Source organism: Periophthalmus magnuspinnatus, chromosome 2 (assembly GCF_009829125.3).
Source record: "Periophthalmus magnuspinnatus isolate fPerMag1 chromosome 2, fPerMag1.2.pri, whole genome shotgun sequence".
In the NCBI taxonomy this organism is placed as follows: Eukaryota; Metazoa; Chordata; class Actinopteri; order Gobiiformes; family Gobiidae; genus Periophthalmus; species Periophthalmus magnuspinnatus.
In genome coordinates, this window is record NC_047127.1 from 2,265,185 (window position 1) to 2,287,896 (window position 22,712).

Consider the following 22,712-nt stretch of genomic DNA (forward strand, 5'->3'; position numbering starts at 1 on the left):
AAAAATAACCCGCAACAGACGAAATCCGCGAAGTATCAGCTTTGTTTTTACATTATTCTCTATGTTTTTGTCTGTAAAACCCCTCACCACACACTTTATACACTTTTCTCACACAGGCGTTAACATTTTCTCAAATTTCTCTCTCGTTTAAACTCTCTCAAAGTTCAAACCTTCGTAGGCGTCTTTGTCGGGGCAGAACGTTTCATCGACATTGTGGGTTTTGTCGGGGAGAAAACAAATTGCAAACGTACAGCACTTCAGAGTCACACTGCGATCCAATGTTTATGTAAATTTGCATGATAAATTGCGCTAAAAAAAATGGTGAACCGCGATATAGCGACGGACGACTGTACACTGATTCACAACCCGTCTGTTATTAATGTTCATATCTTGATTTACAGACACAATAGTGGAAAAAAACAACCCAGGATCACGTAGAGCGGGTTAATACGAACATTTAAGACCATTTTAAGATATTTTATTTCATATTTGAGTAAAAATTTGCCTAAAAATTCTAATTTCACCTCATTTTTCTGAGTTAAAACTTGAATAAGTCAGATGTGGAATTAAATATGAAAAAAATCCTTGTGTACGTTTTGCCAAAGAAGGTGATTTACGGACGAAATAGCGGAATAAAACCCCCAGGATCATGTAGAGCGGGTTAATACGAACATTTAAGACCAAAACGACAGCAGCAGTTACACAAAAAGGAGCCACAGTTTTCAGTTTTCTAATGTCGTTGGAGCTGGACGCGCGCCTGTGCTCACTTCCTATTAGCACGTTAGCTACGTCCATTTCTATATCCAGTCTACGGGGGTGACGCAGGGTAAGTCCACGCCGTTACTGGAGCTATATCGAGCGAGAACCCGGGCCCTGACCTCTCGTCTGGGCCCGGGTGAACCGTTGTTTTGCCGCCGCCGCGCTACGAACTATTTGTGTAGAAGAAGAGCGAAGGACAAGAGTAATTTCAGCGAAGAAGAAGAAGAAGAAGAAGTGTGTGTAGCTGCTGTAACGGCTCCTCCCTTAATCACAGAGGTGTCAGCGGCCTTCCTCACCGCAGGAACCTTAAACAAACCAATTTTGTGTTCAGTAGTTACAGGCCAGAGCCGCTCCAGGTTTGACACGAGAAGCAAAACCAGCTACACTAATTGAAATGTCAGCCGTGGAGGCCAATTCCGAAGCAAAACAGACACAATAATTGAGCTGTCAAACCTATCAAAATGACTTCTCGGGCGTGCGCGGACTAGCCCTCGAGTGCTTCCTCATGCTACGCTAAGCACTTTGTCTGAAATTTGCAGTGTTTTCCAGATTATAAACGATCACACCGCTGCTGGTTATGGTAGGAAACAGGAAGAAACACATGCATCTTTTATGACCCGGTCCAAATCCTAATGGAACCAAAACGCGCGACCGTAGCCTCACACGGCGCGCGTAATAAACTCCTCATGTTCCGGCGAAAACACAGAGCCATCGCGCGCACGGTTTATTTTTGATTTTACAAGGGAAACGTTCTGCTTTCTCTGCCGGGGAACATCAAGCTAATTCATTAACTTCCAAAATGCCGTTTAGCGTTTCCAATCGGGCGACTTCCACTTGGAAAATCACATTCGAACGCCGTTTGTTTTGACAGTAAAGTGTGTTTTTTAGAAGCAAAACGGAACTCAACCGTGACATGCTGGCTTACCTTTTTAGATTGAGTTGAACTTTGAGTTAAAACGCAATAGATCCAACGTGAAACAGACACTTTGAGGCTGTGAAGGGGCTCGACTTGACTGGACTTGGGGCTTGGAGACCAGCTCCAGCAGTGCTCTCCGCCGCACACTGAACCCGGGGATCCGATGACAGCTGATTTTATTTTAGAATCCCCCTTCGTAAAAAAAAAAAAACAGGATGCACCGAGGGGGAGAGCGACGGGGGCCGGACTGGGTTATTCTCGTAGCGTGTATCAAGGTACCAAACATGCCCTTAACCTTATGTCAGACGAAAGAAGCGCGACGCCACACACTGAGACACACAAGACACGTTTGGCGTTTGGGGAAAAAAAAAAGTTGTGGAACGGCGCGTTTTGAGCTTTGTAGATGTTACAGACTAATAATAAAGTGTGACTCAAACATGTGTGAATGAAACAAAACACAACTCCAGGTCTGTTTTTGAGGAGGAAACAACATTAGAACATGACTAAAAGTGTATAATAATATGTTTTATGTAATATCAGACCTTTAACAAAACACTGTATTTTATTTCAAATCCAAAAGCAAAGAGTGAGTTTGTTAAATATTGATACTGGAAAAAAAAAAAAAAATACATAAATAGGAAAAGACTTGACATTTCCGAATAGTTTTAGAATGTGTTTTATATCAGAACTATAATAAAACCACATAATAATACGACAAACCATAAGAAGCGCGACGCCACACACTGAGACACACGAGACACGTTTGGCGTTTGGGAAAAAAAAAAAAAAGTCCCGTCAGGATCGTAAATATCACGGACAGGTTTTAAGACAACATCTACACGGCGAGTTCATTCAGACGCGCATTTTAATTAAAGTCTGAAGCGCTCATTAAGTCGGGCTAAAAATGTCCAGCGTAGCCTCGGGAATAAAAAATGAACTTTAAAACTTTAAAACGGACTGGAGTTGTGTTTTGTTTCGTTCACGCATGTTTAACGCACAAAAAAAAGCTGCATTTTCACGTTAAGTTCTTCTGTCAAGCTGGAAATGCTCTGTTCCACCTTGTGATGTCATCGTGTGGTGATACAGGAAGTGCGACGCTGTGTTTTTAAACTCCGCACACCTTCATTTCTCGAATCATTTGGATAATTTCAGACTCTGGACAAAAGATAAAAGGAGCTGTTAACTTGAAAACTACCACTTGATGACATCACAAAGTGGAACAGAGCGTTTTGAGCTTTGGAGATGTAACAGACTAATAATAAAGTGTGACTCAAACATGTGTGAATGAAACAAAACACAACTCCAGGTCTGTTTTTGAGGAGGAAACAACATTAGAACATGACTAAAAATGTATAATAATATGTTTTATGTAATATCAGACCTTTAACAAAACACTGTATTTTATTTCAAATCCAAAAGCAAAGAGTGAGTTTGTTAAATATTGATACTGGAAAAAAAAAAAAAAATACATAAATAGGAAAAGACTTGACATTTCCGAATAGTTTTAGAATGTGTTTTATATCAGAACTATAATAAAACCACATAATAATACGACAAACCATAACTTTGAGCTGAATATTAAAGGTTAAATATATGACACAAAAGTCATGATCTAATGTTGTTACCGCCTCAAAAACAGACCTGGAGTTGTGTTTGTTTCATTCACATCTAATCTCCAAAGCTCAAAATGCTCTGTTCCACCTTGTGATGTCATCAAGTGGTGATACAGGAAGTGCTCCAGTGTGTTTTTAAACTCCACACACCTTCATTTCTAGAATCATTTGGATCATTTCAGACCTACAGTTGCCTAGAATTAAACCAAAAAACAAAAAAATACACAAAAATAAAGAAAACAAAATAAATAAATAAACAACAAAAAATAAAAATAAATACACAAAATTCAGAAGAAAAGTTCAGAAATGTATTTGTATTGTTACTGTGACCAAAATATGTGTCATTTTCAATCATTATCACTACATTTACACTTTAAATTAGCAATACTCGTGTGAAATACTTTGCGTTTTACTCTTAAAGTACTTTTTTAAACTGGTATTTTAAAGCGCCCGTGTTACGCTGTTTTCTGATCTATGTTCTAATATGTAATATGTGTAACATGGGCCTTTAAACAGTGTAACATGGGCCTTTAAACTGTGTAACATGGGCCGTTTAAACAGTGTAACATGGGCCCTTTAAACAGTGTAACATGGGCCTTTAAACAGTGTAACATGGGCCGTTTAAACCGTGTAACATGGGCCCTTTAAACAGTGTAACACGGGCCCTTTAAACAGTGTAACACGGGCCGTTTAGACAGTGTAACATGGGCCGTTTAGACAGTGTAACATGGGCCTTTAAACAGTGTAACATGGGCCTTTAAACAGTGTAACATGGGCCCTTTAAACAGTGTAACATGGGCCCTTTAAACAGTGTAACATGGGCCCTTTAGACAGTGTAACATGGGCCATTTAGACAGTGTAACATGGGCCGTCTAGACAGTGTAACATGGGCCCTTTAAACAGTGTAACATGGGCCCTTTAAACAGTGTAACATGGGCCCTTTAAACAGTGTAACATGGGCCCTTTAAACAGTGTAACATGGGCCTTTAAACAGTGTAACATGGGCCTTTAAACAGTGTAACATGGGCCCTTTAAACAGTGTAACATGGGCCTTTAAACAGTGTAACATGGGCCGTTTAGACAGTGTAACATGGGCCGTTTAAACAGTGTAACATGGGCCCTTTAAACAGTGTAACATGGGCCTTTAAACAGTGTAACATGGGCCGTTTAAACCGTGTAACATGGGCCCTTTAAACAGTGTAACACGGGCCCTTTAAACAGTGTAACACGGGCCGTTTAGACAGTGTAACATGGGCCGTTTAGACAGTGTAACATGGGCCTTTAAACAGTGTAACATGGGCCTTTAAACAGTGTAACATGGGCCCTTTAAACAGTGTAACATGGGCCCTTTAAACAGTGTAACATGGGCCCTTTAGACAGTGTAACATGGGCCATTTAGACAGTGTAACATGGGCCGTCTAGACAGTGTAACATGGGCCCTTTAAACAGTGTAACATGGGCCCTTTAAACAGTGTAACATGGGCCCTTTAAACAGTGTAACATGGGCCCTTTAAACAGTGTAACATGGGCCTTTAAACAGTGTAACATGGGCCTTTAAACAGTGTAACATGGGCCCTTTAAACAGTGTAACATGGGCCTTTAAACAGTGTAACATGGGCCGTTTAGACAGTGTAACATGGGCCGTTTAAACAGTGTAACATGGGCCGTTTAAATCTAACCTGTCACATTTTAAATCCACGCATATCGACGTGTTTCAGGTTTATTTAAGAATTTATTTCACATTTCCCATTATCGAACAATCCGACGGACAAACCCTTCGAGACGTCAAACCTGTCGCGGATCGGCGCTAAACGTGCTCGTCGTATCCTCGCGTTCGACGCCTGAGGAGACGTTCAAGTTCGTCGTACAAAACCCTGACCCGTGTTTACGTCCCGTCTCAGTTTCGCTCGGAGTATTTCTATTTATAACCCGCGTTTCCAGAGCCGGCGGGGTTAATGTTCGCCGTTTTGTTTCCATACGATCCGATGCCAGCGTTCATGTTTATCTCGTGTGAAAGGTGACGTAGGCCTCCCTGGAAGCCGCCGCCGCCGTTGCCGTTAGCTTCACGTTGACAAGAAAAAGCCGGCGTTATCGGAGCGGCTGGAGACGCTGCTCTCTGCTGATAATCCCGGAGAAATTGCACATGGATTTGCTGTTCCTGAGGTGGGAAATAAACACAGGCAGATAGAATGTGTGTGTGTGTGTGTGTGTGTGGGGGTGTGTGTGTGTGTGTGTGTGTGAAGGCGGTGAGAAGAGCCGCATGTTCAGAGGAGAGTTTTATGCAGATAAGCATCACGGGAGATCAGGACCATTGATTCTAATAAGTGTCGCTCGTGTTCGGTGCGAGCAAAGCGACGCGCTGTGCTAATGCTGCAGCTACGAGGCGGAAAGTTTGGGGAAAATAATCCTAATTTTGCCGTTAAATCCAGAAAAAAACATGTCAATCTGTGTCTGATGTCCCCGTTGATTGACAGGTGGATGAGCCAATCAGGGACGAGCGTGGTTCAGCTGTGTAAAACTGTATAAATAAAAAAATAAAATAAACAGAGATATGATTCTGGATTTGCCAACGTGATTCTTATGTTTGAATTTAAACTTTCGCCAGCGTCAGATTGAAACGACCAATCCTCATCGTACATCTGTGCAGTGAAATTACAAATATTCTGCCAATAAAATACAAAATTCTGTTCAGTTCTGAGGATTATGGCGCGCGGCGAGTTCCGACAGCGAGTGTCATAGCAACCAAAGAGCCAATCAGGAGCGAGGCTGTTGAAGGTAACGCCTCTTCCTGCTTAGCAACGCTGGTTTAGCAGGGACGGGCGCTTAGCAACGCTGTCAATCAAACCTGTTGCTAACGTTAACAGGAGCGACCTCGGGGAAAGGAGGCGCCTGATTTGTCTGTTATTAATAGTGAAAGTGTGAAACAAAACCCCCAAAAAATAAAAAAAAATCCTCAGAATAATAATAAAAAATTAATAAACTCAAAATAAAAAAAAAACTCAAAATAACAAAAAACAAAAACACAAACTCAAAATAACTTAAGTAAATAAATAACAATAAACTCAAAATATCCACACAAAAAAAAAAAAAAAAAAAAAAAAAAGGACTCATAAAAACTCCTGCGTTTCCTGTTTGTAACGTGGCGGCTAACAGATTAGCTGCGTCCATTTATATAAACAGTCTATATAACCGTGATAATCGGCAATGAAGATAGTCACAATTATATCACCAAAATGTTCAGAAAAAAAAAAAAAAAACTTATCTACAGGGGCCCCCCTCTAATTTGTATTACAGGGGCCCCATGTGAGACTTCTTGCCCTTGGGCTCCCAAATTTCTGCTGACGGCCCTGCTCAGACAGAATATTCTCCGTTAAATCGTAGTTTAAGTAAAATAATATAATCAAACTTATTTATGAGATTTACATGATAACTATTTATATCCAGAACATTTTACACAACTGGATAGTGACGTAAAGTTATAAAATATTGGTACAGTAGCTCACTTAAGCATTTTTTTTCTCGTGTTTCGACAGTTTTAAAGGTTGTAACTGATTATATAAACCCTGAAAATTAAAATAACTGTGAGCAAACACGGCGCTCAGTAGGTGAAGGTGAAATATTAAATCTGCAATCAAGGAACGCTCCGTCAACAAGGTCACAAAACATTCACTTAAAATGTCAAGGAGCGCAACAACATCCACTCACACAGGAAAAAAAACTCCCCGAACCCGGCTTTACTCAGGCGTGTGTTTCCGTGGGAACCGAAATGACACTTGGAGAAAAGACTCCTCAGGATAACATTATAAAGACATCAGCGTTTGGCAGCGTAATGAGGTATAAAATTAATTAAAACAAAGATACTTGGCAGATTCAGGTCCAACTGGCATCGTTTAGAGACTTTATCTACTATCTGCCGTCTGAGTCGAGTTTTAACTGCCAGAAAAATGAAAATAAACAACTTAAAAATCCCAAACAGAAGCTAAACCAACGATTGTTTCATGTCTGTGTTTCTACTGTTCATGAGCCGCGTTTAAATACAGAACGAAACGAACAAAACTAAACACACAGGTTCATTTAAAACATTAAAAACAGGAGCAGGTGTGAGTGTAAATGTTTATCTCACGTTATTAAAGTGGACAGAGTTTAAATGTGACTCAAATGTGACGTTTTTGGGGAAGTAAATAAAACAAAACTAGAGCTGAAGTTTCCCGTTTCAGTTCCACAGCGACAGTTTTTTAGACGGAGACGATCATGAGAGTTTGGGTTCAAAGATGTTCTCCACCTCTGCTCTTCCTCGTCTCTCCTCCTCTCCTCTTTGTTTCTCTACTCCTCTCCTCTTTCTCTCTCCCTCTCTTTTCTTTCTCTCTCTCCTCCTTTCTACTCCTCTCTGCTCCCCCCTCTCTTTTCCTCCTCTCTCAACCTATCCCCTTTTCTCTTCCTCTCTCCTCCTCTTTCTCTCTCTTTCCCTCTTTCCTTTCTCTCTCTCCTCTCTTCCTTTCTCCTCCTCTTTCTCCCCCTTTCTTCTCTCTTCCTCTCCTTATTCCCTCTTCCTCTCACCTCCTCTTTCTCTCTCTTCCTCTCTTTTCTTTCTCCGTCTCTCCTCCTCTCCTCTCTCTCACTCCCTCTCTCCTCTTTCTCTCTCCTCCTCCCTCTCTCCTCTCCTCTTTCTCTCTTCCTCTTTCTCTCTCTCCTACTCCCTCTTCCTCTCTCTCCTACTCCCTCGTCCTCTCTCCTCTTCTATTTCTCTTTCTCCCCCTTTCTCTCCCTCTCTCCTCCTCTTTCTCTCTCTCCCCCCTCTCTTTTTTTCTCTCTCCTCCTCTCCGCTCCTACCTCTCTTCTCCTCCTCTCTCAACCTATTCTCTTTCTCCCTCCCTCTCTCCTCCTCTTTCTCTCTCTCTCCCCCCTCTCTTTTCTTTCTCTCTCTCGCTCCCTCTTTCCTCCTCTTTATCGCTCAGTTTTCAGCCGTAGACAAACATGAGTAAACATGTATTAAAAGTTCCTCTTCTCTTCCCCGTCTCTCCTCCTCTCCTCTTTCTCTCTCCTCCTCTCAATCGCTCAATTCTTAACCATAGACCATCATGCACTCTTGTATTAAAACTCCCTCCATCAAAGCTGAAACAAACCCGTGTTATATTGAGTCTGTCGTCTTGTACAAACACATTTTCAGTGTTGTTGTTGTTGTTTTTCTGACAGCGTAATACGAGCTGTTTAACAAAAAAAACTCAAAATAACTAAAAAAAAACAACAAAAAAAACTAAAAAAAAACTCAAACTAAAAAAAACCCTAAAAAAAACTCAAAATAACTAAAAAACAAACAAACAAAACTCTAAATAACTAAAAAAAACTCAAAAAAACTAAAAAAAAAAACAAAACTCAAAATAACTAAAAAAAACAAACTCAAAATAACTTAAAAAAAACCTTAAAATAACTAAAAAAAACTTTAAAAAAACTCAAAAAAAACGTCAAAATAACAAAAAAAAAAACTCAAAATAACTTAAAAAAAATAAATAAAAAAAAACCACCTAAAAATAACTAAAAAAAAAACAAACAAAAAAAACCCTCAAAATAACAAAAGTAAATAAATAACAATAAACTACAATAGACTAGAAAGTGAACTGGAGCCAGAGTCGACGGACCTGGAAGTGCGCACATGACCACTTCCTGTTTGAAACGCAGAAGCTAGCAGGTTAGTGACGCCCATTTATATAAACAGTCTATGGTTTTGAATGAGCCAGTATTAGTCATTTCCAGCGGCTCAACACGCACGACTTTCATGTAGAAAAATGAGATGGACAGTCGGGATGGAACAATAAACACTAATATCGTTTATTGTGATTAAAAAAAGTGCCGACAATAATCATTCGTGAGAGATTTTATACAATCGTGATAATCGGCAACGAAGATAATCGCAATTATATCATCAGAATGTGGGGAAAAAAACAGAAAAAAAAAGTAATCCACAGGGGCCCCCCACTAATTTGTACAAGGGGGGGCCCATGTGAGACTTCTTGCCCCTGGGCCCCTAAATTTCTGTTGACAGCCCTGCTCAGACAGAATATTCTCCGTTAAATCGTAGTTTTACACTGATAACGAAGTACAATACTATAATCTCAGGTCTATATTTAAACTATCAGCTCAAAATCATATTGAAAAATGGACAGAGTTGTGTTTTAGTTTTGTTTTTTTCCTCAAGTGATGCAGAAAAGGGGGAACAACTGGACATCGCGGCAGATTTACAGCACACGCATAGCAGTTACATGTATATATACACGTACAGCGGCGAGACAAAAGCGAAGGGCGAGTAAACAAACGCAAGCAGTTCAGGTGGGAGCTTTGCGCGTGTGTTTTTCTTCCTAACACCTTTGTCATCGCCGGGGCCGATCCGTCACCCCGTGGATTACTCGCTGTTGTCACCGCTGAGACAAAACCCATCGCTCAATCTGGGAAAGCCTATTTTAAAACCCGTGGATAGCGATTCGACGCGCGAAAGCCTCCCCCTCCCCTCGCCCTCCCTCTGACATGTCCGTGTACGTTAAGCCCGTTACGTCTTTAACACCTGGAAACGCCTCGCTCGTCTCGCTCGCCTGGGGTCCACTCCATATTGACAACGCGCAAAGTTAGCTCCAACTGTAAACTCCATCTATGTGCACAGCGCTATCAGTAAACGGGAGGTAGCAGCACGGCGCTATCGCAGTAATGGAAGCTGTATCTAGCCAGGCCCGGGTTCCTATTAAAACTCCTGCCAGGGACGGGACGCTTATCTGGCGATGGGCGATCTACTTTTCAAAAAGAACCTTTGTGTCAAATGTTTATCTCCGAGAACAAATAGGGCAGCACATATTGCATTATGTTTGTTTGTATGAGCTGATGCAATCCGTAAAAAAAAAAAAAAGTGGTGTTCTTTTGTCAGGTGGAGTAACAATACTTCGACAACTTGTAAAAAATTACTTACCAATGTCTTCCATGGTGGACTGCGCCGATCGATCTGCCTTTGAGCGGCTGCTGGACGTCCCTTTCCCTGATGTGTGTGCGGCGGCGGCGGCTTCCTGTTTCAAAGAGAGAACAGTGACAGAGAGAGAAAAAGGGAGGGAGGGTGAATGACAGAGAGTGAGTGCGCTTTCAAAAGACACACCTGTGCGTTTTTATGGTTTTTTTTGGAGTAAAGAAGATGCAGAAACGCGCCTTGAGGAACCGCAAAGTCCGCCGTTTGGTCGATTTTTCGCAGCTGAAATGTTTAGGCTTTGCTCCGAAACCCAAACATCTGCGTGAACGACCTTGGTCCCAATCGGAGCTGAGGGCATTAACTAACACTTGGCAAACAGGAGTTGGTTGAATTTTAACAGCGCTGCCTAAACTGCGAGCGATAAAACGTGAAAAAACTCTTAAGAAACACGGTGTTCTTCCTGTACACAGACTTGTTGTGTTGTGTTTTCGCGGCCCTGAAACGTTCTGTTCTGTCAAAACTCCCCGGTCCGTCTATTCGATTGAGTTGCAAATGACCCCCCCAGGGAACAAGCGCACCTGTGTCTGAGCGCGTGCAAATGTATGGGTGTGTTTCCACATTTGCAAATCAAATGCGTCGCCCATAGCGTTCTTGAACAGCTTCTCGCCGCGCCGCCGAGGTGCCGCCACAACCGAGGAAAGAAAAGCAGCGAGCGGCGGATACGTACACACCGGTATGAACCCGTGCCGCCGTTTCCCAAGGTCTCAAAGATCGTTTTTTGACTGTGCTCTAGGACGAAACGCTGTCCACAGAAATCCTATTTTACAAATCCCCCCAATAGGCGTGTGCAGAGCGATTTGCATAGGACAGAGGACGCACACAAACACACAAACGCACAAACGCACAAACACGGTGAAGGTGGAGTCGTCGTCGTCACTGAAGCCCAAACTGAAATCACCGGGATGGAAACGATTTAAAGGTCCTACATGACACAAAATGGACTCTTCTGAGGTTTTCGAATGTCGTTAACTCGTCCAAAACATGAGCAGAGTTGTGTTTTTTTCATTTATACAAAGAAAAAGATGAAGTTTAAATCTGTAAACTGGGAAAAACTTCATAGGAGTGAAGCCGCTTCTTCAGTTCTGGTCACAGTTTCATCCATAACTCCATCCTCAGACCCAAAGCAAACAAAGAGAACAATAGTAGGATCGTTAAAGGTTGAATAAGGCAGTTTCAGCTTTTCCGTTTCAGTGTCATTAGCTCCTCCCCTTCAGACAGACATAAGGCCATGTCCAGCAGTGATCTGACCAGAACTGAAGAAGCGCGTGCACCTTTAATACTACGAATCCCAGAATGCTTTGCAAAATGTGTTAGCGCCGGCCCCCTTCACTTCTGTTAACACTAGTTTAGCATCTACTACCTGGTGCTTCACTTAAATTTCTGAAAAAAACATGCAGAAGTTTGATATAAACCTACAACTTAATGCTAAACGTATCATTTTTGGTGTTTTCGAAAAAAAATATGTGGAAAAACAAACAAATATACTCTCTAAATAACACACTCATTGTTATTTTGTTTGTCTTTTCTAACCAGAAACTCAAACTTGTTGTATTTAAATCCTTTTTGTCCTCTTGTATCATTTCTTTAAACTATTGTTCAAGCCCAAAAGCTGAAAACAAAAGCACTTTGCACAGAATTTGTAATTTAATTTGGATATACTACTATATTTATTTATTTATTTTTACATTTCTTTAATATTTTTTGCACAAGCAATAATAATGTAATGTTTAAGCCTCTTACCATTGTTCACTGTTTATATATTTGTTTATATATTTGTAATAAATTGAATTAAAAAAAAGAAGAAAAACGTGCAGATGTTGTTGAAAATTGTCAATAAATTTTTAGTTTGTCCCTCTGTGAATTTGAGTTTGACCTTTGGACTTTATTCACATGTTTGAGCGCAGTTACTTTTTGCTCTTTTTTTTTTTTTATATGAAGGTGTGTGGAGTTTAAAAACACAGCGGAGCACTTCCTGTATCACCACACGATGACATCACAAGGTGGAACAGAGCGTTTTCAGTTTAAGAGAAGAAGAAGAACTGAGCGTAAATCTGCAGTGTTTGTTTGTGCGTTAAACATGTGCGAATGAAACAAAACAAAACACAACTCCAGGTCTGTTTGTGACGAGGAAACGACGTTATGACACAGATGAGGACATTACGTAACACGGGCCCTTTAAACACAACATCAAAGCCAAACGTTTTGTCCACATCGCGGTGTGAATGTGCCGCGGCGGCGTTGAAGAGCGCTGTGTGAACGCCGCACCCTCAGCTCATAATGAAAGCTCAAACGAGGCTTGTACGAGTGAATTAGCCGCAGTCGTCGCTATCACTTCCACCTCAGAAAAGACCGCGCGGCCGTCGGTACAAAAAAGCAGAAGCGAGCCAATAAAACGCCAGCTCCGAGTGTAAACAAAAGCAGAACAGAAATACATTACGCTGGAACATGGCCTTGAGTTATGAATAAATGTTTTTAACCCAGTCGTTTTAAAAAGCAAATACAGGTCTGTTAAAAGAACGGGCAAAAAAAACGAACCTCGTCAAGGACAAAAACAAAACAAAACAGCTCTCGTAATGCGCTGATGAAAAAGAATGAAGTTTTTTTTTTTTTAAAGAGGAGTGATTTATCAGCTTTTTGGTTCATTTTAGCAACTCAAGGTTAGTGTTCATTCATTTCAAACGTAGCCTGGGATCAAAACTGCTGGAGGTAATGCACTCTATCACCAAAGGAGTCTACAAAGTGCGCCAACGGAGTCTACAAAGTACACTAAGGAAGTCTACAAAGTGCGCCAACGGAGTCTACAAAGTACGCCAACGGAGTCTACAAAGTACGCCAATGGAGTCTACAAAGTACGCCAACGGAGTCTACAAAGTACGCCAAAGGAGTCTACAAAGTACGCAAATGGACTCTACTAAATACACCAAGGGAATGTATAAAGTACGCCAACAGAATCTATAAAGTACGCCAAAGGAATCTACAAAGTACACCAACAGGGTCTACAAAGTACGCCAACGGATTCTACAAAGTACGTCAAAGGAGTCTACAAAGTATGCCAAAGGAGTCTACAAAGTAAGCCAAAGTAGTCTACAAAGTATGCCATGGGAGTCTACAAAGTATGCAAATGGACTCTACAAAATACGTCAAGGGAATCTACAAAGTACACCAACAGAATCTATAAAGTATGCCAACGGAGTCTTCAAAGTACGCCAATGGAGTCTACAAAGTACGTCAAAGGAGTCTACAAAGTACGCCAACGGATTCTACAAAGTATGCCAAAGGAGTCTACAAAGTACGGCAAAGGAGTCTACAAAGTATGCCATGGGAGTCTACAAAGTACGCAAATGGACTCTACAAAATACGTCAAGGGAATCTACAAAATACGCCAACAGAATCTATAAAGTACGCCAACGTAGTCTTCAAAGTACGGTAACAGAGACTACAAAGTACACCAAAACAGTCTACAAAGTACGCCCAACAAAACCAGCAACGAACTTGAGTTACACTATAAACCTTTTGACATAAAACCGCACACTTCTCTCAAATGCATTACTTGTTTAAATCCCAAACAAAGGCCGTGTTTATGCTTGTTATAAATAAAATAACTAGATGCAGCTCAGCATGACAACAGCCTGACATCTCATGCAACCATCTCAAAGTCTTGTGAATCTTTGAGTCAGAGCCATATGTTCCCTTTGGCACCAGCTTCAGAGAGGAGGAGGAGGAGAGAGGAAGAGGCCGAGGTGCTGGAGCCTGCACACTATCTCTGCAAACACGACTAAATAAGGGGCAGAGAGATACGTTTCTGCAGCGTGGGGAAGAAACTGACCTAACTGGATGCAGAAATACCAATTGTGTTTGCTAATTTTGTTGTAGCTGTTCTGGTAAAGTTACGATGGTTTTCAAAATAAAATCGAAGGGATATGTTTCAGTTTTGGGGTTAAATCATAGACTGTATAGTTATCCCTGCATTGTGTCGTGCGTCCTGATTGGCTGTTGGACTGTAGACCATTGTGTCGTGCGTCCTGATTGGCTGTTGGACTGTAGACCATTGTGTCGTGCGTCCTGATTGGCTGTTGGACTGTAGACCATTGTGTCGTGCGTCCTGATTGGCTGTTGGACTGTAGACCATTGTGTCGTGCGTCCTGATTGGCTGTTGGACTGTAGACCATTGTGTCGTGCGTCCTGATTGGCTGTTGGACTGTAGACCATTGTGTCGTGCGTCCTGATTGGCTGTTGGACTGTAGACCATTGTGTCGTGCGTCCTGATTGGCTGTTGGACTGTAGACCATTGTGTCGTGCGTCCTGATTGGCTGTTGGACTGTAGACCATTGTCCATCAGTCTCCTCCGTGCCGTGTCTCCTGTACAGTACAGAATGTGTTCAGACAAATTTACATAAACGTTGGATCTCAGTGTGACTCTGAAGTGCTGTACGTTTGCGATTTGTTTTCTCCACCGACAAAACCCACAATGTCGATGAAACGTTCTGCACCGACAAAGACGCCGACGAAGGTTTGAACTTTGAGAGAGTTTAAACGAGAGAGAAATGTGAGAAAATGTTAACGCCTGTGTGAGAAAAGTGTATAAAGTGTGTGGTGAGGGGTTTTACAGACAAAAACAGAGAGAATAATTGTAAAAATAAAGCTGGTATTTTGCGGATTTCACCGATTGCGGGTTATTTTTAGAACTTGACCCTCCATGATAAACCAGGGACCACTGTATAACCTGCTAGCCGCTGCGTTGCTAATAGGAAGTGATCATGTGTGCAGCTCCAGCTCCATCAACTCTGGCTCCAATTCACTTTCTATTGAAAAACTGTCGCTATGTAACTGCTGCTGTGAGACTCATTTTGTTCTTAAATGTTCGTATTAACCCTCTACATGATCCTGGGGTTTTTTATTTCACTTTTGTGTCTGTAAATCAAGATATGAACATTAAAAACAGACAAATCCAGCGCCTTTTTTGCTCGATGTCGCTCCCGTTAGCCTTAGCAACATGTTTGATTGACAGCGTTGCTAAGTGCCCGCTCCCTGCTAAATGAGCATTGTGGGTTTGAAAGAGGCGTTACCTTCAACAGCCTCGCTCCTGATTGGCTCTGCGGTTGCTATGATACTCTCACACACTGTTAGAGAGAAAAATATAAATTGTGGTGGGAGTGTTTTGTTTGCTATTATTGATTAGAGAAGGAAAAACAACAAACAGAGACACAAACACAGCTGTTTTTCATCCTCTGCTGCGTCTTTACACTATAATTTAAATACAACTCAATGTAAAAGTACTCTAAATATTCAGAATACAGTACTCTGATTGGACCATGTACCAGAATGCGTGACTAAAACATTTTCAAAGCTTTATAAATATATTTCAAGAACACTTTAAGTCACCGTGACCCCAAAAAAAAACATGAAAAATCCAAACAAAACCTTTCCCGAATGGACCAATGAATCGCACTAATAAACAGTAAACAGGAGCTGGGATGAGTCAACAGCCAAATGAGGAAGTTGAACAGGTAAATTAGGGATGAGAAGAATATTTGGTTAATCCTAATGGTGAAAATCCAGGTCAGAACGAAAAAAAAATATATAATTGTGACAGTTTCAGAAGAGACTTTATGTCATTTAAATTCAGTTAAACGTCCAAAAAAAAAAAAAAAAAAAAAAAAAGTAGTAAACAGTGGCATCACGCTGTGGGGTGTTACGCATTTGTGTCTATGGCGGAATGTTCAGCGGTTACCATGGTGACACAATGAAACGATTTGCCAAAGAAATACAAACTGGATTTAAACAGCACGTTTTCAGGAGCCTGTGGTTTGACTCACTGAAAAACTGTTGGCTAATGCTAATGCTAATGCTAATGCTAATGCTAGCCTGTGACTGTAATGTTATTCGAGAGGGACTTGTTCAACAGCACAAATCAGCTTTCCTGTTGTAGTTTTAGCTAAATATGTTCTTTTTGGTCAGATTAAAACAAATTGATTTTAATTAATAAATAATAATAATAATAATTTATTTATATATATTTTTTTTCAGATTTTAAAATAAAGACCGTAAGCTTTGTGCCTCAATGCTAACACTAATGCTAACATTGTGGCCTAATAAATATTTATAAAAACACCACAAACTGAAGTATTCTACCTATAAAAATAATTGTGTAGTCTTTTATTTTGATTCATTTGGATTTGAATTGGATTTGGATTGGATTTGAAAAAAAGTCTGTTAGCTTTGTGTCTCAATGCTAATGTAATGCTAACTTTGAGGCACAATAAATAGTAAACAACACCACAAACTGAAGTATTCCACATATAGAAATAATTGGGTAGTGTTTATTTTAATTAATTCGATTTTTTATATATATATTTTTTCAAATTTTTTTTAGCCTTAAAAAAGAGGCTATTAGCTTTGAGACGCAGCACGCTAGCTAGCATGCCGCTGTGCACTGAGCCTATTGAGATGTGTCTTCTCACAATAATAATAACGTTCACAGTTGACATAAGCTAAAAGAAAGCTAGCTTACACACACACACACACACACACACACACACACACACACTGAGGCAAAAATAAAATGAATCGTTTATCAAAGTCAAAATCTAAATGAATGTGACACGCTAACATAAAAAATAAAATAAGTGAAATTAAATCCGTTCGTGCCACTGGGGAGCGTTTGATAAGTGACAGACTGCGACGGAGAGGCCGCTGACAGGGGAACCATGGTAACAGGAGTAGTAATGTGCACTCCTCGCCTGCGGGGGTGACGCCGTGGCACCGTCCATGTCCATATTGATGCCTATTAGAGAAGAAAAAGTCCAAGAGTGAAGACGAGTGCGTGAGCTCGGGTGCCACTATTTCACACTGATTGTCTGGCGTCGCTTGTTGACATTTTAGTCCTTTAACAGCTGTGGCTCCCTCTTGTGGGACTTTAATCACACACTGTTGCATTCTGGGGTCTCAAAGGGGAGCCGTCTCAAGTCCACTCGTCAAGTCTTCACTAAGTGTCCTCCTCCGTTTCCTCTCCTGTCTCCTTCTGTTTTAAAACGTCACTCTTAATAAGTCGATTCAGCTGCACTCGGGTTAATCCTGGTCCAGGTGCAGGAGCGTGTTTGTAGGTCGATTTAAAACATTAAAAACAGGAGCAGATGTGTGTTTGTAGGTCGATTTAAAACATTAAAAACAGAAACAAGTGTGTGTTTATAAATCAATTTAAAATATTAAAAACAGGAGCAGGTGTGTGTTTGTAGGTCGATTTAAAACATTAAAAACAGGAACAGGTGTGTGTTTATAAGTCGATTTAAAACATTAAAAACAGGAGCAAAAACAGGAGCAGGTGTGTGTTTGTAGGTCGATTTAAAACATTAAAAACAGGAGCAGGTGTGTGTTTGTAGGTCGATTTAAAACATTAAAAACAGGTGCAGGTGTGTGTTTGTAGGTCAATTTAAAACATTAAAAACAGGAGCAGGTGTGTGTTTGTAGGTCGATTTAAAACATTAAAAACAGGAGCAGGTGTGTGTTTGTAGGTCGATTTAAAACATTAAAAACAGGAGCAGGTGTGTGTTTGTAGGTCGATTTAAAACATTAAAAACAGGAGCAGGTGTGTGTTTATAAATCAATTTAAAACATTAAAAACAGGAGTAAAAACAGGAGCAGGCGATTTACAGACACTATAGTGAAATAAAAACCCCAGGATCATGTAGAGGGTTAACACGAACAACAAAACAACAAATCTGACAGCAGCAGTTACCGTTACTTTCTGTTTAGAGCGCGGCGGCTAGCAGAGCGCGGCGGCTAGCAGGTTAGCTAGTTCGTCCGTTTACATACACAGTCTATGTTCTCCAGTCAATTCAGAAAGTAGAGTGGACTCCTCGGTTTGAGTTGTCAGATCCTATGACTAAAACCTGCTTGTGCTACACCCAAAAGCCTCTGTTACATAATTCATCCTGAGCATATGGCAGCTAATAGTCTCCTCCTTCACTTCTGATTGTGTTATAAAACAACAGACGCAACTCAAACTCCGGGAGAAGATGACGTAAAACTCACACAGAAATATCATTTACAAAGTTTGCCTTCTCTGGAGCTGGACAACCTGCCTCCTCCAGAATGTCACATCTGATTTGTAACCCGCATCGATCGCCGCTTTAGCCCGGCGCCGCGGGAAAAAACTCCTGAAGCAAACGCACTTTTAAGTCGCCAGGTGAAGCCAGCCTCAGTTTGTCATAACAAGACTGATGTAACCGCGGTTGTTTGCACAGAAATCATTGTTCAAAGAGCGACGGATTTACTTTGAAAATACGACAGGAACCTTTTAAAGTGACAGAAGGACAAATAGCAGCGAACAGCTAAGAATAACTGTCCCGTCGGCTGTGAGTTTTTAGTTTATGTAGAGTCTTTTTTCAGACAGAGGTTTAGTTCGTTTTCATCCCTGACAGTTTGGACTAGTGCTGTTCCCATTGGCTTTATATAAATGGACATCGCTAACCTGCTAGCCGCCGCGCTCTAAATAGGAAGTGAGCATCTCTGGCTCCATCGACTCTGGCTCCAATTCACTTTCTATTGAAAAAACGCCACCGCTCTCTCGGTAACTGCTGCTGTCAGACTCATTTTGGTCTTAAATGTTCGTATTAACCCTCTGCATGATCCTGGGGTTCTTTTTTTTTTTCTTCGTTATTTTGAGTTTATTGTTATGTATTTACTTCTGTTATTTTGAGTTTTTTAAATTTTTATATATATATATATATATATATATATATATATATATATATATATATATATATATATATAGTTACTTTGAGTTTTTTAGTTAATTAAGTAATTAATTAATTAATGTATTTATTTTTTTAGTTATTTTTAGTTTATTGTTATTCATTTACTTTTGTTATTTTAAGTTGTTTTTTGTTACTTTGAGTTATTTATTTATTTATTTATTGTTATTTTGAGTTTATTGTTATTTATTTACTTTTGTTATATTGAGTTGTTGTTTTTTTAGTTATTTTGAGGGATTTGGGTTTTGTTTTGTTTTTTGTTATTTTGAGTATATATATATTTTTTTTTTTTTATTACTTTGAGTTTTTGTTTTTTTAGTTTTTTAGTTTATTTTTGTTTTTATAAACTGTGTCCTCTCTCTGTCTCTGCTGCTTCAGACTCATTCTGGTCTTAAATGTTCGTATTAACCCTCCACATGATCCTGGGGTTTTTATTTCACTATTGTGTCTGTAAATCAAGATATGAACATTAATAACAGACAAATCAGGTCCTTCTTTCCCCGAAGTTCTCCCGCTAGCGTTAGCAACAGGTTTGATTGACAGCGTTGCTAAGCGCTCGCTCCCTGCTAAACCATTGATGTGGGCAGGAAGGGACGTTACCTTCAACAGCCTCGCTCCTGATTGGCTCGTTGGTTGCTATGATACTCATGGTCGGAATTCCAAATGCGAAACTCGGCCTTAAATTAGCCGCTATAACTGCTAGCCTCGACGCTGTGGGTGACGTCACACTCACTTTGTCCACTTTTTTACACATTCTATGAGCTCCAGAGAAAGAAAACTACGTAAATTATATTTTTTGAAGATTTTTTTGTGTTAAAAAATCTTCTCGTTTCTCGTTTCAGTCGGCTCTTTTGTTTTATAACTCAATCAGAGCTGAAGGAGGAGGCTATTAGCCGCCATATGCTCAGGACAAATTATGTAACAGAGAGTCCTTTTGGGGATATCACAAATTGGTTTTAGTCGACGATCTGGCAACCCTCTGTTCCGGATGTCTCCTGGGAAATGTCCAGGGACTTGAGTATTTTCCGGAGTATAAGTCGCACCAGCCAAAAAATGCATAAAAATGAAGAAAAAAACATATATTTCACATATAAATCACGTCTGAGTATAAGTCGCACCCCCGGAAAATTTGGCATCAGGATTATTATGGCCAAAAAAATTGCGATGAACGATAATATCACGATAATTCTTAAAGTTACTGAAAAATGTAATGGATATGAATTATTAGAGTTTTAAAAATATTATGAATACGTTCCATATTTAAAGTGTTATAGTGCTGTACTTTGCTCCAGATCATGAGGGAGAAGAAGCTTTTTTCGGCACGTTCTGGTGATATAATGTCGATTATTGCCCCGTCCTTGCTCTTAACTGGCCTGGGAACGCCTTGGAGGAGTTGGAGGAAGTGTCTTGGGTGAGGGAAGTCTGCGAATGCCTGGTTAGACGGCTGCCCCTCCAACTCAGCCCTTAATAAATGGAAGAAAATGGATGGATCTGGCAACTCAAACTGAAGCATTTAACAGGAAAACGAAACCTATTTTTACATCAATATTTCAATTGTTTTGAGTAAATCGTGTTAATATCTGTTTTACGGCTAAACTCCGCTCTCTTTTTGCCAGACCTACAGTGAAAAACAAAAACTAAATCCACAAATGAGTCTGAAGTGGCTCGTTTGTCAGAGTCAGAAGAAAAACGAGTGTGATTTGTGTAAGCAGATTATTCATTTTTCTGCCCTAAAGTAGAAAAATCCTTTTCTAATTAGGGCACTGTGTGTGTCCTGTCGGCAATTTAGGAATTAATTCTGTTTAATTAAAGTTAATTCAAAGCCTCAGAGTGATGTGATGTGAGTCCAAGAGGAAACAACGAGAGAGCGGCAGTCACTTTAAAGAGGGGTATTTATGTGTATGGGGTGTTAAAGAGGAGGTATTTACATCTGTGGGGTATTAAAGAGGAGGTATTTACATCTGTGGGGTATTAAAGAGGAGATATTTACATCTGTGGGGTATTAAAGAGGTATTTACTTCTATGGGGTATTAAAGGGGAGGCATTTACTTCTATGTTACATTAAAGAGTAGGTATTTTACTTCTACGGGGTATTAAAGAGGAGATATTTACTTTTATGGGGCTTTAAAGAAAGGGTATTTACTTCTACCTCCTCTTTAATACCTCTATGTGGTATTAAAGAGGGAGTATTACACTTCTATAGAGTATTAAAGAGGAGGTATTTACTTCTATGGGGTATTAAAGGGGAGGTATTTACTTCTATGGGGTATTAAAGAGGAGGTATTTACTTCTATGGGGTATTAAAGAGGAGGTATTTACTTCTATGTTGTATTAAAGAGGAGGTATTTACTTCTATGGGGTATTAAAGAGGAGGTATTTACATCTGTGGGGTATTAAAGAGGAGGTATTTACATCTGTGGGGTATTAAAGAGGAGGTATTTACATCTATGGAGTATTAAAGAGGAGGTATTTACATCTGTGGGGTATTAAAGAGGAGGTATTTACTTCTATGGGGTATTAAAGAGGAGGTATTTACTTCTATGGAGTATTAAAATGCATAATTCGCCCAAAACAACGTAATAACATGTTTTTAAAGTGTCACTTTCGTCTCTTTCTTTACACTCTGCCCATCCCACTCATGAAACTACTGCACATCACACCAGGTTTGTGAAGTCGTAGTGCACAGTTTTGCATCACGTTTTTGTGTATTTGTGGAGGATTGTCGCGTGGGAGCGTGGGTGAAGTAGGCTTGCGGGCGGAGCTTCGTACAGATTCACACATTTACCCGTGAGGAGGGTTTGAATAGGACCCGGGAGAGATCTCTAGATTACTCAAACATGCGCGGATGACATTTAAACCCTTTTTCAGACGTGTTTTTGAGGAGAAAACGGCGTCGGAACACGGTATAAACCTGCAGCACTGGCCCCACTTCAGTGACACTGTATTTAACGCGGCGGAGGCTTTGCAGGACTAAACACGTAAGACCGCGCTCTCAAACATGACTCATGAGGCTCCGGCGCAGTAAACACATCGCTGGGATGACCAAGGACGCCACCAGTTGCGTCGGATTTGTTTCCACTTATTTAAGCCCCTCCCACGGGCCCAGACACTCGAGCGAGGGCATTATGGCTAAATAAAAACTGTTACTGTGCAGATAAAACGCTTCACAATAGTCGTCTGTCAAGATTAGAGCCCTGAAGTAATTACAAGAGCTAATGCTAAAAGAGACGAGGGTTCGCTTTAGTTGTCATAGTAATCGTGTTCGGCAACCGGTTTTATATAGACACGTTTGAGTCACGCCAAGTAGTAACTCGAGTACATTAAAGTGGACGTATGACGCAGGCTCTGATCTGTTCTAATGTCGTTTCCTCGTCACCATCAGACCTGGAGTTGTGTTTTTTTGTTTCATTCACATCAAAAAAACTGCAGATTTAAAGTTGAGTTTTTCGCTCAAACTGAAAAAAAACCAAACAAAACGGTCTGTTCCACCTTGTGATGTCATCAAGTGGTGATACAGGAAGTGCTCTACTGTGTTTCTAAACTCCGTACATGTTCACTAGAATAATTTGGATGATTTCAGCGCTAGAATTGTCGATTTCTACTGAACTAAAGGTTAAAAAAAAAGGAGTTGCTAATTTGAAAAGTACCACTTCATGACATCACAAGGT

The 22,712-nt window shown here is 40.4% G+C and overlaps 1 protein-coding gene and 1 long non-coding RNA gene across 3 annotated transcripts in view; both read right to left on the reverse strand.

Moving 5' to 3' along the window:
* LOC129456868 (uncharacterized) overlaps positions 1 to 22,712 on the reverse strand; it is a 118,034-nt gene that overhangs the window by 60,478 nt on the left and 34,844 nt on the right. The gene's annotated exons all lie outside the window — the stretch shown is intronic.
* The window catches only part of xirp2a (xin actin binding repeat containing 2a), a 91,467-nt gene that overhangs the window by 37,890 nt on the left and 30,865 nt on the right, over positions 1 to 22,712 (reverse strand). The window contains exon 2 of one of the 2 annotated variants that reach the window (XM_055227282.1): positions 10,241 to 10,334. In XM_055227282.1, the coding sequence (XP_055083257.1) occupies positions 10,241 to 10,334 (94 nt within the window). The remainder of the gene's footprint in view (positions 1 to 10,240; positions 10,335 to 22,712) is intronic. The other variant, XM_055227279.1, reaches the window with a different exon arrangement.